Source organism: Siphateles boraxobius, unplaced genomic scaffold, assembly GCF_051911475.1.
Source record: "Siphateles boraxobius isolate OS27281-9 unplaced genomic scaffold, OSU_SipBor_1 8, whole genome shotgun sequence".
NCBI lineage: Eukaryota > Metazoa > Chordata > Actinopteri > Cypriniformes > Leuciscidae > Siphateles > Siphateles boraxobius.
Window position 1 is genome coordinate 1275475 of NW_027509208.1, and position 16185 is coordinate 1291659.

General features: G+C 37.1%; 1 protein-coding gene across 1 annotated transcript in view; it reads right to left on the reverse strand.

Annotated features, from left to right (window-relative positions):
* The window catches only part of ehd3 (EH-domain containing 3), a 34580-nt gene that overhangs the window by 3624 nt on the left and 14771 nt on the right, over positions 1–16185 (reverse strand). Inside the window, exons 4-5 of the mRNA XM_077220917.1 lie at positions 3419–3831; positions 384–548 (exon numbers count right to left, since the gene is read on the reverse strand). Of these exons, the coding sequence (XP_077077032.1) occupies positions 384–548; positions 3419–3831 (578 nt within the window). The remainder of the gene's footprint in view (positions 1–383; positions 549–3418; positions 3832–16185) is intronic.

Below are 16185 nucleotides of genomic sequence, written 5' to 3' on the forward strand. Positions count from 1 at the left end.
TCTTGATGCTTTGGCTTCTTTTAGAAATAGTTTTGTGTGTGCGGAGAAGAAACATACAAACTAACTGGCCAAATTTTGTCTGAAACACAAATTACTCAATATTCAATTGTTTGTAGAGCTGTTTTATAAAAGCATCAATTATTTAAACAGCATTCTTACTCAAGTGGTCATTTTTAACTATAAGACAGACACATGGATGGAGAGGTCCACCCAAAGATTTGTTGATTTAAAAAAGTAATATGGGCTTGAATGAAATGATGTGGAAAAATGAATGCTTCTTTTTAATATGCACTGAAAAGTGCCCACTGATTCTAGAGAAAGAGCTTTTAAAAGACCAAGTGAAGCATTCTTGAATCAGTCTCTGTTGTTTCGATTGACCTTACCTGCATTTTCTTAAGATTAGGAAAGTCTCCCGGGGAAATCTGGTGTTCTCTCTCAATGCGGCCGTAGATCTCGCCCAAGCTGTTAATCAGCTCCTTCTTTTTGTTGTCTTTCCCAAAGACTGAGGGCATGTCTTTCTTCAAGGAGCTAATGATGTATGCATGGACCTGTGAGAGCACAAAAACAAAGCTCATTGTAAGTTTATAAAGCAAGCATCAGTAGTTAGAAAGAGCATGTCTGGCTTGTATTTCACAAAAATAAATAAAATAAAATACATAAAAAAAATTAATGAAACGCAATACTGTATAATAAAAAAAAATAAAAAAATAAATTCATAAATTAATACGTTTTTTTTTTATTGTGACATTTTCACAATATGAATTATTTTTGTATGTGGAGGGGGGAATATGGAATTATCATGGAGAATTCTTATTATTTAAACATGAATTATTATTAAAAAAAAATCTTCTTTATCATTTATAGTAACAAAAACAGCCCTTAAATACAGCTAAATCAAGCTCGGATTTAAAATTACCATGAATGGTCGATCCAAATATTACTAAAACAGGCTTAAATTTTCTTCTTCATTTTAGTCTGAAATATGACTTCATAAATGTTCTTAACAAGCTTCATTAGATTGTATAGCCTTTATTGATTAAAAAAAAGATGTAGTTTTGACCCATTGTATTCAGCCCAAACATGTGTTAAAACATTACTTATAAAGTTGTATTTTAGCAAGAATACACAAGCTACTAAATAAATGGTCCTGTACGGCAGAGAGGGGCCTGGCCCCGGCGTGGAAGGAAGGTGACTGTAGAAATGATGACAGGAGGGGAAGCACATCTGTATGATCAGGGTGAGGGACAGAGAGAAAACTTAAATGTTATTTTTTAATGTATCCGACTGGACGTGGAGATCTAAATGGAGTTTGATAAGTGACTAGTACTGACAGTCCCAAACATTTCCTCTTCCAGAACGGGTTTCTTTGGCCTGGCCCTTGTGTTTTGACCAACATTTGTACTGATGGGGATAATAAAGGATTTCAGATGTAAATGAACCTTTTTCATTTTTTCCTTTGAAATGACAGCTTTATGTTTGATTACGCGAGCAACAGTTATATCTAGGAGGTGGATTGCTGTTGAAAACATTGTTTTAATGTGGAATCTGGCCATTACAGCAGCCAAAAAAAGATAATACAAATGCTAGGGCTGTCAAATTAATACATAAACACTAATAATTAAAAAGGTAATATGCATTAAAAAATAATGCGGGTCCCTCTTTATATTAAGTGTTTTTAACTACTGTGTATTAACATTTAAATTAATAATTTGATACAATGCACTTATTGTCTTATTGTGCACACACAGATTTTTACATTGTACTTATATTTTTAAATATACCTGCATGTATTTACATATGTAATTAATTTCTGTAAATACATCCATAATTACACTATTGATCTTTCTCTTGCACCTTAATTCACTCTTAAACCTACCTATATATATTTTCTATTATCATTCGAAAGCATAAACACTCAAAAATCATTCTGTGACAGCCATTGCTTTACCATGGTACTTTAAAACAATTTAGCAGGCTCAATTTTTGTGACATCAACATCTAATTTGATTCGATATTCCAGTAATTTCAGTCCAATTTTTTTGTGTAAAATATATATTTTGTATGTAATAAAAATGTTTAGTTCTGTACATTGGCTTTACAGGGAACTTCTATAACTTTTTACCCTTTCATTTTTTTTAAGTGCGTTCACTTCTGCAATAAATGGTTGTTTGCACTTCATGAATGCTTTGGAATACAGGCCCAAGTTTGCTCTCTTTTTTAAAGAAGACACTTAGTTAGCAGTTTAAGTTCAGATTTATGCTCAAAAAGGGGGGTTGACATTTAACAGGTTAAGTCTATTATTTGTGTTCTTTGAAGTGAAAAGGTCACACGACAAATTGACGGTGAGTAAATGGCTACAGAATTGTCATTTTTGATTTGAGTGAACTTCCTTTAAATGAATGTGCTATTTTAGAATTTGTAATTAAAGCAAGGAAGACTGTTAAATCACTCAAGGTCATTTATAATCATGTCTTTATGGGGAATGAGATTTTGACTCATGATCCCTCAATATCTTTCAGCACATCTAACAATCCCCAACTAATCACTGACCCCTGAGTCAAAGTCAAGGACTATCTTTAAATTTTCTCATCTAGTTTAGCTGTAGCTGATTTCCTGCACAAACAGCATCTTCTATGACCCTTGAGTTCAGTCTTGATCAAAAATCTAACCAAACATCAAGGAGCCACATCAGCAGAAAATGGAAAATGTCCTCATTACTGTGTAAAGTCTGCAAGTTCAGACAGACAAAATGCCTGTAAACACACATAATGCATGTATACACTGCTATTACTTTTACACAAGAGCTATATGCTGGATCACATCAAAAACACATTGGAACAGTAACATGCTAACTGAATAAATGAAGAAACAGACCTTTATTCTGAATCACACACACCAAATATTTTCCCTTTGAACATCAACATATAAAAGCATAAATGCTGAGACTCTTCTTTTTTTCTTCTTTTTTTTTTTTTAAAACATTAAGCAGTTTGTTAGCCATATCCAGCTTTTGGTTTCAGTGGTAGTTTGGTTCAGAACTCATCAAGAGTTTGGAAATTATCGGATTAGTTCTCACAAAAATGTACATTCTGACATTATTGACTAACTCAAAAGGATAATCTACAATTTGTAACCATTATATGAAAAATAGCTGCATAAAAAGATTCTTCAAATGTATTCTTTTGAGCTCCAAGGAAAAATAACAGCTAATGAGTTTGAAGTGACATGAGGATCAGTAAATTACTTTATTAAGTAATTTCCAGAAAACACTAATGGTTATATTATAATGCTTTTATCAATGTTTAAATGCAAATAAATGTTTAAATTCAGTGTCTTAAACTTAGATAAAACCTCAGGTGGGTCATTTGTTTGGTGGATTACATGACGAACTTCATAGGTTAAAGTAATAAAAGTTTACCTTAGCCAGACGAGCTCTCTTGATCAGATCGTTGAGCTTGCGAAGGGCGGCGTTGCGGGGTAGCGATTGGATATCCTTGAACAGGTCTTGCTCTTCCGCCTCAAACAGCTTGCGATTGTCTGAAATCAGCAACGGATGCGACCAAAAGGAGCCTATGTAGACACGAATCACCTCAGGTGTGTTGACGATCTTCCCCAGCGACCACATGAGGGCGCCGTAGACGCGCATCAACTGCTGCGTCTCGATCTGGTCGGCCTTGTTGAGCACCACACGGATCTTGTCCTCGTGGTTCTTGAGGGCCTTAATGACCTCAGAGAACTCGTCCGAGATGTCCAGCTTGTGGGCGTCGAACAGCAGGATGATGCGGTCCACGCGTTCGGCGAACCACTCCAACACCGCAGCGAAATCATAGCCTGAAGGAGAGAATTGGAAAAGAGATTGATTTCCTGTCCAATATCGACCGTTCACAAAGCTTTTGTACCGCATGGATGCTAGCACGAGAGCGGAGAGGCAGCTGGCTAATCAGAACGGGTAAAATGACCTTGTTAAGACACTCAATAGCACTGAAGCTGTTGACTCTTTTCCAAGTATCATTAAAATGCTCAGGCCTGTTGTGGTTTTTATGATCTAATGTCTGTCAGCTAATGGCTTCTGCAGCTCTCTCTGGGGATGCAGCGAGTTAAACAGTAAGTCCACCATTCAAGAGGACAGCAAGATGATGATTCATTTTAAACCAAGGCAGCATTATGTAGAATATTTTGGAAAAGTAAATTATGTATTTAGATGAACTAAATAATATTAGCAAATGCCTTTTACAAATTAAAAGTCAGTCTAAATTATATACATTCTTTTTTTCAAGATAATATAACACACTGTTTTACTAGTAATATTCATGACTACATGCATTTTCAGGCATCAAGTCAAGTCGACATCAAGTACTGAAGATGATTATGGCAAAAGCCCTATGGCAGACCCTTTTTAAGTCTGGCTCTCATTTCAAAGTGCCCCTATTATGATATTTTCAAGTTTCCTAATGTTGTTTTTGAGTCTCCTACAACAGGTTTCCATGCATCAAAGATCAAAAAACTGTTTCATTTTCTATACATTTGCACATCACCACATTTTCAATGACTCGTCAGATGAATCAATCTCTCTAAGTCCCTCCTTTCTGTGAGCTACTCTGCTCTGATTGGCCAGATAGCTCAGTCTGTTATGATTGGTCTACTGTGTACAGCACAATTCCTCACCATCATTATTTTACTTGTACTTATTTATTTACTGAGTATTTTTCTAATTTATTGCTGTAAACATGTGGAAACTGTATCAATAACAGTGCATACATTAGCCAAACTCTAGCGTGAATGACTGATGTAACATAAACGTTGTTAAAACAAATCTTGCTCCATTCTTAATCTTTCCTCAAAGTAGTGAGAACGACAGACAATCTGCATTAATAGACACAGTTTTAGGTAACAATGGCCCACACCCGATTAGCAGAAGTATCTCAGTAAGACAGTAATAATGTGAGTTAATAAGTTAGCAGGAAACCAACACAATATAAAACTCAAAACTAAGTATTTTGAACTTTCAAGAGCAAGCGGTTTGTGAATCCTGCATTGAACTCCGAGATTTGAGAAGCAGTCAGTCGTCAGTAAAATGACAAGGTTCGTGCTATACTGCTGTGATATCGTAGTAAAGATGAATTTTAACCACTGATTCTTCACATGCTCGTCCTTGGGCAGTGAAAAAAACTGTCTTTACCTTCACATTGTAGAGCACAGCATCTTCTCGACATGATGCTATCCAGTATCATCAGGAATCAGCTGCAGTGTTTGAGGTTCAAGGTTTACCCGGTGTCTGCGCGCGCAATAAGTGGGCGGGCAATATGCTAATGTTTCGTCTTGACGTCACAACGAAATGGCTTATGACTTGTTTGAAAAACGATCATTTCATTGACTCAGAGTCGACTCTTAGTTTTGAAAGACAATAACTTTATATACGGTGCACTTTTAGATGTAAAACTTTGCAGGATGTTTTCATTCACTTAGAGCTATGTTACACATGAAAGGTCATTTTCAAAAATCCATAATAGGGGCACTTCAAGGAGCTGTAGTCTCTTATGGAGGAGTGTAAAACTAGCTTTTACATTATCTGGGTGACTGCACGTTCAACTTCCTAGCTGCTGAGATTTTGAAAGGGGTCAGAATTCTTCAAATGAAACCTAATGCTATGGTCTACTTAGTCTTGTAATACATGATATGATATCTCCAAATCCAGTTGCATTGCTGCAATGCAACAGAGGATAAAAAAAGACTTAATTCTAGGATGTTTTGATGAATTAAAAAAAATAAGTTATTCAGATGCAATACAGTTCGAATGAACCAGAAACCTCACCACTGTGTCCTAATCAGCCTCAACAGGAGATTGTTATTGCACAGTGTTTGCTTTTAGTGGTGATAGACAAATTACCTTCCCATTGCAACCGGTTAGGACACTGTGTGCTTGTGACAAGAAAATCATAATATTGCTACAGTGGATATAAAGTTTACACTGACAGAAGAAAAACCTTGAAAAGATACTCATAAACTATTTTTGTCCCCTCCCTCCACCTTTATGCTACATTACATGCTAAAACTGAAATAAAAAATTAAAGCTATGTAGAAATTATTTAAAAACCAGAAACTAATAAAAATTAAAATATTAAATAAAAGCTTATTCAAAATATTCTACATATATAATATTATATAAATACTTTAAACATTCTTAATTTATAATATACTATTATTACCATACAGGGCTCCAGACTGCAACCAAATCGTAGCATTTTGCAACCTTTTTTCTTGCTGGTGCGAGTACATTTTGTTGGAGGTTGCCTGGTGTGACCACCACGTTGCCCAACTGATAAGAGCTGCAACCATTTGAATTGAAAATGAGAAACATCAAACGGCAAACAAAAAGTAAGCGCATGTGAACCGCAGTATTATCGCTGCAAGATCTAGTCAGAAGCATTCAAATTCGGCACAGAATTCTCTGTTATAAACCATAGATATCAGATCATTCTGATGTGGAAACCAGAAGCGACATTGTGCCATGAAAAAAACAAGCTATTGAAGGCTTTTAGTAGTAACGCTAACTGTAACTATGGTATTGTGGCAGAAATGGTTTCATTTCAGGGTTCATACAACCTTTTGAGAGTGAAACCTTTTTCAAGGACTACAAAGCTTTAAAAATTATTCAATTTAAATGTTATTAGATGTTAAATGTTATTTTAACATGATGACCAAAAATACATTTACATTATATTGTTTTTACATGTTACTGTTGTTAATAATATTTATTGTTATCTGCATCTCAACTAGCTCAGTGCTTTACTGTCAAATGTACTATCAAATTGCTGCACATATTAATGCAAAAACATAGTAAATGAAATTACATTTACCCCCAGTGCTACCAAATCAGGTGCTGGTGCCATCATCTATAGAACTTTCTCAAATCTCAAACTTCTTTCGAATGTTAGTCTGGAGCCCTGTTATAGTTTTTATAATTCATATTTTGAATTAGCTTTATTTTTATATTTTAGGTTTTTGGCTCTACTATTTCAATAATTACCATTTAGGACACACTTGATGGAAAACAATATGAAGGTTTATGAATAACTGTAATATATTCCACCCTGGAATGTTAATTTTTTTCTGAAAGGAGAAAAGGCAATGATTACTGATCAAGCTTTGCTTTTGATCTAGGTCAATCTGTCATTGCTTTTGTTCTGATGTATATCTTCTGTAACATCATCCAGTTACACAGAGTTACACCGTCAGTGCACCACCTTTATACCCAAAGGGTTTTGGCACGACCAAGATTGAAAAAAAAGAGTATATTTCCAAAGTTGGCAGTTCTGTTGGGAGGAATTAGTGTGTTAATATTTCAAATCAGTGACATGGAATATGGCCGACATAACCATTTCTTCCACAGGAAGATTCCATGCCTACAGAAATGGGGTGGACCATCCCTTCAGATTTGGCAGTTTCACACGGAGACGCTTTATTGTCACCTGCTTTTTCTTTTCAACAACTTATAGAGCTCTATCCAGTATTGTTGTAACTTCAGACTGAGACTAGCAAACTCAAAGATCTAATAAAGCCAACATCTACAGTAACAGACACATGAGACAGTGTCATTGAGAGCAGGACAATAACAGCGGTGAAACTGGGCTTGGCATTACAGCTGTGATTATATTGTTGAAGAGGGACAGATCTTAGTGTTAATATCAGGAGGCCCTGTGATTTCACAGCACGTCTGGTGTGCTGGAACTTCATTGGCGTAATAAGCTGCAGGTGTTAACAGTAGTTTGGCAATATCTACAATACCTCCATACGGACATTTATGCAGGCTGCTATAACCAAAGCCATCTTCTGTAGCAACTGTTCATGGGAAGAAAAAGATACAAAGATATGAAATTACAGTAACACAGGGGGAAAAATGGATAGACTTTTAATTAGAAATGTCTCAGATTGACAAAAGTGAAAGTTTAGGTAGTTAATGGCACTAGAAAGAGTAATATGGTCTGGAATGAACAGATAAAAAAAGGGAAATAAAATAAAATGGTTTTGGCTGATGCTGTGCTGCATTTCTACACTGCAACATCCTGAACTGATGAAGATAAAATATGTCAATCATACAAAACGCACAATAAAACCCCCCCCCAAAAAAAAAAAAATCATAAAAAACAATTTCAATGGACAATGTCTTTATGGACATCACTGAAACTAATGATTTCTTTCAGTTCAGTTAAGATGGTGATTCAGTAACCGCACCTATGGTTTCAGTTCAGTGAAAGTCAGACTGATTCAAACTGGTAACCCATTATTTGAACTTTAAATTAAGAGATCCAACTGATTTGTCCAAGAATCAGACTACAATGGTTGTGCTGTATGTTATTGATTCACTAAATAGAACGTGCTCATGAGAGTCATTTGTTTATGAATCAGATTACAATGGTTGTGCTGGCTGTTATAGGTTCAATGAAAAGAACATACTGATGATAAGAGTAATTTGATTATGAATCAGATTACACCGTACGAGCTGGATGATAGTGATTCGTCATAAGAATCCTTTGTAAATGAATCAGACTACATTGGTTGTGCCACATAGATATAAACACTAGATGTCGCCTTGGCTACGGCAGTTCATTGGAACGAATGCGTAAGAGCCGCCATCTTGAAACAGGGGAGCCCCTCATCAGCGTCAATGTAGGAAAAGGTCTAACGGAAATAAAATCACCATAAATCGTCATGAATTATATTTTCTAGTTGTTTTGGTACGTTCCAACGGTCAGACATGTATTTATTATAGAGTCCAGAGAAATTTTAAAAAATTTAAATTTAAAAAGTCTGGTTTTTAGATTTCGTTCGTGTGAACATCCATACGCAGCACAAAAGTCCGGTATCATCCACGAATTCAACGTTACCTAGCTACTTCCTATGACAAGACCCCTGTTCCAAGATGGCGGCGGTTTTGACGCATGCTTAGAACCCCAAGGTGACATCTAGTGATTCACTGAAAAGAACCATCTCATAAGAATAATTTTTTGTGAATCAGACTACACCAAGGCTGTGTCCGAAATCGCCCCCTATATTCTTAAATAGGGCACTATTTGAGGGGACAGCCATGTCCAAAACCATAGTGGACGTTATTGAGTGCACTCATTCAATCCCACAATGCACCGCAATAACAAGTGTACAACTGATGTACGCTCAACGGCTAGAGAATGCATAATGCACTATGATCCACAGTTCAGGATAGATCTTTTCATTACTACTGGAGCTGACAGTTTGCTATGTTTCAATTAATTATTAAACAGCAAGCACAAACTATGCAAAAGTGGCGGCTTCCGGGCACTCAGTGTCCGAATTCACTCACTCGTTATTCACTCCTTCAAGTGGACTATTTTACTGGAGTAATGTAGGGAATAGTGAATGAGGGTATAGGGGGCGATTTCGAACACAGTTCGAAACATGTCTGATGCGACTAAATGGCAAAACATATTCACAGCAAATTTAATGCTAAATTTACATCATTCAATAATGAAGTCAATAGGATTTAAAAATGTTTGTCAAATTAAGACCTTTTAATCTCAATGTAGGCTACAAGGTGTTTCTATATTGTTGCAATCTGAGCCCCTAACATTTTTCTAATTAAAGACAAACAGCAATTTAAGTGACCAATGCGTATCTACAAAGCTACATCAGAACCACTCTCATCTGTTACACAGTCAGCTGAACATATAATACCACAGAACTCCAGTGATTGGATTTGGCAGGAAGTATTTCCTGAAGGAAACAAGGTCTATTTCACAGCACCTGACTGTGGTGGAGGTAGAGGAGAGCTGGGAATGATAAAGCCACTCTTGGGAGCAATGCTGGCAAGCGGTCAATAGAGCCTTACAGCTGTACGCTCAGAAACACACTGCACTGCCAAATACTTGAATATGGAGTAGAAGAGACGGAGAAAGGGATCCTACAGTATTACAGCGATGAAAAGTTGAATGATGAAGCTAATGGCCATTCTCTATTAATGACTCTCTAAGCAGTGGAGTAATTAGGATCATATTTCCTTTGTAAATTGACAAAAAAATACTTGCACAACCTAAAAGATAGAAGCCTAAACGTGTAAAGTAAGATATATATATATATATATATATATACACACACACCACTTTAATATTGGTATCATGGTCAGCTATATTGCGAATATACTGTATGCTGTGTCGGTGTTTGTCTGACAAAGTTTATAATGCTTCCTGCGAGATGCCATTCTTGTAATGGATGCATTAAAAAGTGCTGATGGTTGTCAGAACTGTTCAGATGTTATTAATGGAGTCATCTGGATGAGGAAGCATCTTTCAGTGCTGGTGCTCTATACTTTACATCACTAAGGTTACTCTGACATTGATACTGCAGGTGCTGTCAGGAAAAAGCTGAGTTAATCTCACCTAGCCAAATTATGATTATTTATTGGGGTCATTAAGATTTTTTTTAAAAGACATTTTTACTTTTATTCGTCAAGGATGCATTAAATTGATCAAAAGTGGCAGTACAGACTTACATTGTTACAAAAATTTAAATTTCAAAGAAATGCCGGTCTTTTGAACTTTCTAAAAAGAATTTTTTCCTGAACTTTCCTGAAAAGAATGCATCACTGTTTTCATCATTGATAATGATACGAAATGTTTCTTGAGCAGCAAATCAGCATATTAGACTGGAGTGATGATGCTGAAAAATTAGCTTTTTGCCATCCCTGGGATAAATAATAATATTGAAAAGAGTTATTTTAATTTGTAGTATTTCACAATATTACTGTATTTATTTTTTTGATCAAATACATACAGCCTTGGTGCGGATAAGAGACTTTAAAAAAAGTGTATGTAAATGTTTCTCTACATACCACAAGTCGAAGATCTCAAGTGAAAATTCTTCTATTCTGTATTTTTCTTATAAAACATTTTACCCATTACAAATTATATTACTATAGCATAATAAGTCAAACTGAAAAAGTAAGTTAAGAATTATAAATTGCCCAATTTCTTAATTAGTGTTGAATCTTATTATGTTTCTCATTTCATTTTTATATCAACTCATGTCCTCATGTTTTAAAAATGTCAAAATCCTAAAACTTCCTAAAAAATCCCATATTTTTAATGTGGTCTCAGACTCCTGGGACCCACTGTATATCTTCTGTAAAGCTCTTTATAAACACCACAGAATGAGTGCAAGAAAGCAAATCAGACCTGACAGTTTCAGCCTGTTTTTATGTTGTGCGTTTACATTTTTTTTTATCAAATGACGACCATGAAAGGCATGTGGGTGTGCCGTCTGCGACAAGGCTGAGTAGAAAGACAATAAGAGCAGCTAATTACACACACACACACACACACACACACACACACACACACACACACACACACACACACACACACACACACACACACACACACACACACACACACACACACACACACACACACACACACACACACAAACACACACACACACACAAAGCGAGCATAAACATAAACACATACACCTGGCCAAATCCTCCTCACAAACAGATCTCACAAAGCACACAGGCAATCCAGGAACAACAGACATCTTGGTTTACTGATTTAATTGAGTACAATTGAGTACATAATTGATCGCACGCGCATGCGCGTGCGATCTGTGTTTGTGTTTGGAGCTCCGTCGAATTGATTCATTAATCCCTGATTTTCTTCTTTACCACTCATTTATAAACAAGCACTTTCTATTTTTATATCATGTGAACTTATCCTCGACACTATTCCTTATAAAAAACAATCGGATTGCTTTGATATCGCTACTTAGATCCAACTTTCAGAATCTCGGCTACTAGCCTTTAGCCCGCTAGCATTTCACGCGTGGCCTCGCGCCTATCGACCCTCTCATTTTACACCCGTTTGACTGAAAGGATACGGGTTATATCCATCATTTCAGTCCTAAATTAGTAGTGATATTGGTAGTATCACTACTAATTTACTGTTCATCTGTTATAATGGCGAACATATCGGATGTGTGTCTAACGTTACCTCTGAGTGCAGGTGAGGACACATTCGAGCTGGTTTCGGTACGATTGGAGCTGGAGTCGGTGGAGAAGCAGATCCGTGTTCTGCTGGTGAAGCAAGCCGAGCTGCGAGATCGGCGTTCAGCGCTTGAAACATCACGCGCCGATGCTCACAAGTCAGTGGTTAGTAACTTTTTGACTCCGACTTCGTCTACTCCGTGCGTTTCTCTGCCCAGGAGGACGCGATCATCTCTGCCTTCATTCACTCCGGCACCGAGGCAACACCACGGACCCTGGGTGATCCCACAGCGGAAGACACGAGCCAGGACCAGACCAAGGACTTCCCCGCCCCTCCCGGTCTTCGAGATCTCCACCCGGAACCGCTTCTCCCCTCTTCGCGAGCCGGAACGTGACGCCGCCGTGATCATCGGCACTTCCATGGTCCGTCATGTCCGTGCTACCTCAGGTAAGCGTAAGGTGCGCACTCACTGCTTTCCTGGTGCTCGTGTTCTTGATGTCGCTGCACAGATTCCCGAGATCCTGAACGGTGACGAGCGCGTCGGAGCTGTGGTCCTACACGCGGGGACGAACGACATCAGGCTGCGGCAGACGGAGGTTCTGAAGAAGGACTACAGAAGCCTGATCGAGACGGTTCGCAGCACATCGCCTGAAGCAACGATCATCGTGTCTGGACCGCTTCCCACGTACCGACTAGGACAAGAAAGGTTCAGTAGATTATTTGCTCTAAATGAATGGTTAATGTCATGGTGTAATGAACAGAAACTGCTCTTTGTAAATAATTGGAATCTGTTCTGGGAGCGACCTAGGCTCTACCGTGCTGATGGCCTGCACCCCAGCAGAATCGGAGCGGCTGTTCTGTCGGACAACATCTCCAAGACGTTACACACCATATGACTAGTAAGTCAAAGTCCAAATCACAGTCTTTGCTGTCCCAACTTAATTGATATAAGTAGTGTAGAACATTATATAGAAACTGTGTCTATTCCTCGCTTAGTGAGGCCAAACAATAAATCTACTGTAGGATCTAGCAAAAATCTTATTGTAATTAAACCAGAAAATCTAAATATCAGTGAACAAAAACAATTTCTAAAGCTAGGTCTTCTAAACATTAGATCGCTCACACCTAAGGCGGTTATTGTAAATGAAATGGTCACAGATAATAGTTTCGATGTACTTTGCCTTACTGAAACCTGGCTTAAACCAAATGATTATTTCGGTCTAAATGAGTCTACTCCACCAGGATACTGTTATAAGCATGAGCCCCGTCTGATCGGTCGTGGCGGCGGTGTTGCAACAATCTATAGAGATATTCTTAATGTTACTCAGAAAACAGGTCACAGGTTTAATTCGTTTGAAGTACTTGTGCTAAATGTTACGCTCTTAGATGCAAGAAACAAATCCATATTATCTCTAGCCTTGGCTACCCTATATAGACCTCCAGGGCCCTATGCTGATTTCCTAAAAGAGTTTGCATACTTTCTCTCAGATCTATTGGTCAATGTCGATAAAGCAATAATTGTTGGAGACTTTAACATACACGTAGATAATACAAATGATGCGTTAGGGACTGCGTTTACAGATTTATTAAACTCCTTTGGGGTCACGCAAAACGTCAGTGGTCCCACTCATCGTCTAAATCATACACTAGATTTAATTATATCATATGGAACCAATCCAACTGATATAAATATTATACCGCAAAGTGATGATCTCACTGATCATTACATGGTAACTTGTATAATACGTACTGCTGAAATTTGTCACGTTGCGCCACGTTATAGACCAGGCAGAACAATCCTTCCAACCACTATAGATAGATTCTCAAATAGCTTACCTGATCTATCTCAGCTGCGCAGTGCACCCAAACAAACAGATGAACTAGAGGAAATGACTAGCAGTTTGAGCACCATGTTCTCTAGTACACTAGATATTGTTGCACCAATTAGATTAAAAAAGGTTAGAGAGAAAACTAAAGCACCATGGTACAACAGTGCTACGCATGCAATCAAGAGAGAAACTCGTAACTTAGAGCGTAAATGGAAACAAACTAATTTAGAGGTCTTTAGAATCGCGTGGAAAGACAGTATGTCACGTTATAAAAAGGCTCTAAAAGCAGCAAGGGCTGAGCATCTCCGCAAACTAATAGAAAATAACCAAAATAATCCAAGGTTTTTATTCAACACCGTGGCTAGACTAACAAATAAACAAACATCACCAGAGCAAAATATTCCATTACAATATAGTAGTAATGATTTTATGAATTACTTCTAGGGTTGTAACGGTATACCGGTATGGCGGTTTATCGCGATATTGACTTGTACGATTATCATATCGTGAACATTTGCTTATCCACGGTTTTGGAAAAAAAATTAAAGCAGATCTCAAATGCGAATATGCAACTTATTTCCACTTGACTACTCCACCTATACATGTGCACTGGAGAAAATGTCTGAGACTGAGGCTGCGAATTCTTCGAAAAAAAAAAGTTAAAATCTGCAGTGTGGGAATACTTTGGGTATCCGAAAAACGAACGTGGGTTTTTCCTTGAAGATTGATATCCAGTTGTGTCCAGAAATATGGACGAAGAGTGGCTGCAAAATGAGGAAATATGTCAAATATGTTCTCCCATATTCGCGAACTCCTTCCCTCCCTGCAGATAAAGTTTCATTTATAACTTAAGTCCATATTATTTACGTGTTGCTGAGGGAATTTACAATATAACGCAGATGTCACGTAAAATGCGCGATTTGATAGATGGATGAATAAATCTAAAATATAGCTGTGCAATAAATAAAATCGCTATATGAGTGTGTCTATTAAACAGCGCAAAAAACTGTAAATCTATATTCTGCTTGTTCAGCGTGTCTGTGTGAATGAGCAGCACCGTTTCACTTAGTATATACTCAAGTATGTGGGACGCTCATGGTGTTTAAAGCGTCTGCCGTCTCACTCACTATATAAGGACGTGAACACATGAACATATCCAGAGCTGCTCTGAGAGAACTAAATCAGCATTTCATAATTTTGTTGAAAATAATCATTGTCAAATACACTCTGACTGAAACTCATAGGAGTTTAGTACAACCTGTCAAAATAAAAATTATCTTAAATAATAATTAATAAATTAAGAATTTTATTAATTCAATTGATCAAACATGTTTGTTCAAATGGGAGATCTGCAGCTTTATTTTTTCTTTCTTATTTTTTCAAAAGGTAGATTAAAAAAGTTTGTTTTAATAAACCATATGTTCAACCAAAAAACCCTATCAGTTTTCATTAATTTAAGGTTCATTGCAGCTGATAATAATAATCATTGTTTAATACCGTAAACCGTGAAACCGTGATATTTTCTGAGACTATTATCATACCGTGAAAATCTCATACCGTTACAACCCTAATTACTTCAATGAGAAAATAGAAAGCATCCGAAACACAATTATAAATATACAATCCTCTATGATGTCTTATGATTCAGCCTCAATTATGGCCCCTCTAGAACAACTACACCGCTTTACAACTATAGGACAGGAAGAGCTAAATAAACTTATCATTGCATCTAAACCAACAACATGTTTATTAGATCCAATACCCACTAAACTACTGAAAGAAGTGTTACCTGTAGTCGAAGAGCCTCTTCTTAATATTATTAACTCGTCTTTATTTTTAGGTCATGTTCCAAAAATATTCAAGCTGGCAGTAATAAAACCTCTCATTAAGAAACCGCAATTAGATCCAAATAACTTAGCAAATTACAGACCCATCTCAAATCTTCCATTTATGTCTAAAATACTAGAAAAAATTGTGTCCGCTCAATTGTGCTCTTTCTTACAAGAAAATGATATCTATGAAAAATTCCAGTCGGGATTCAGACCGCATCATAGCACAGAAACTGCGCTAGTTAAAATTACAAATGATTTACTTTTAGCTTCTGACCAAGGCTGTATCTCAATACTAGTTCTACTCGATCTAAGCGCTGCGTTCGACACTATCGATCATAAAATACTCCTGGATCGACTACAAAACTACACTGGTGTTCAGGGACAGGCATTAAGCTGGTTTAGATCTTACTTATCAGACCGTTACCATTTTGTCTGTCTAAATGGGGAAAAATCAAAGATAACGTCAGTAGACTATGGAGTGCCGCAAGGATCGGTGTTAGGCCCTCTGCTATT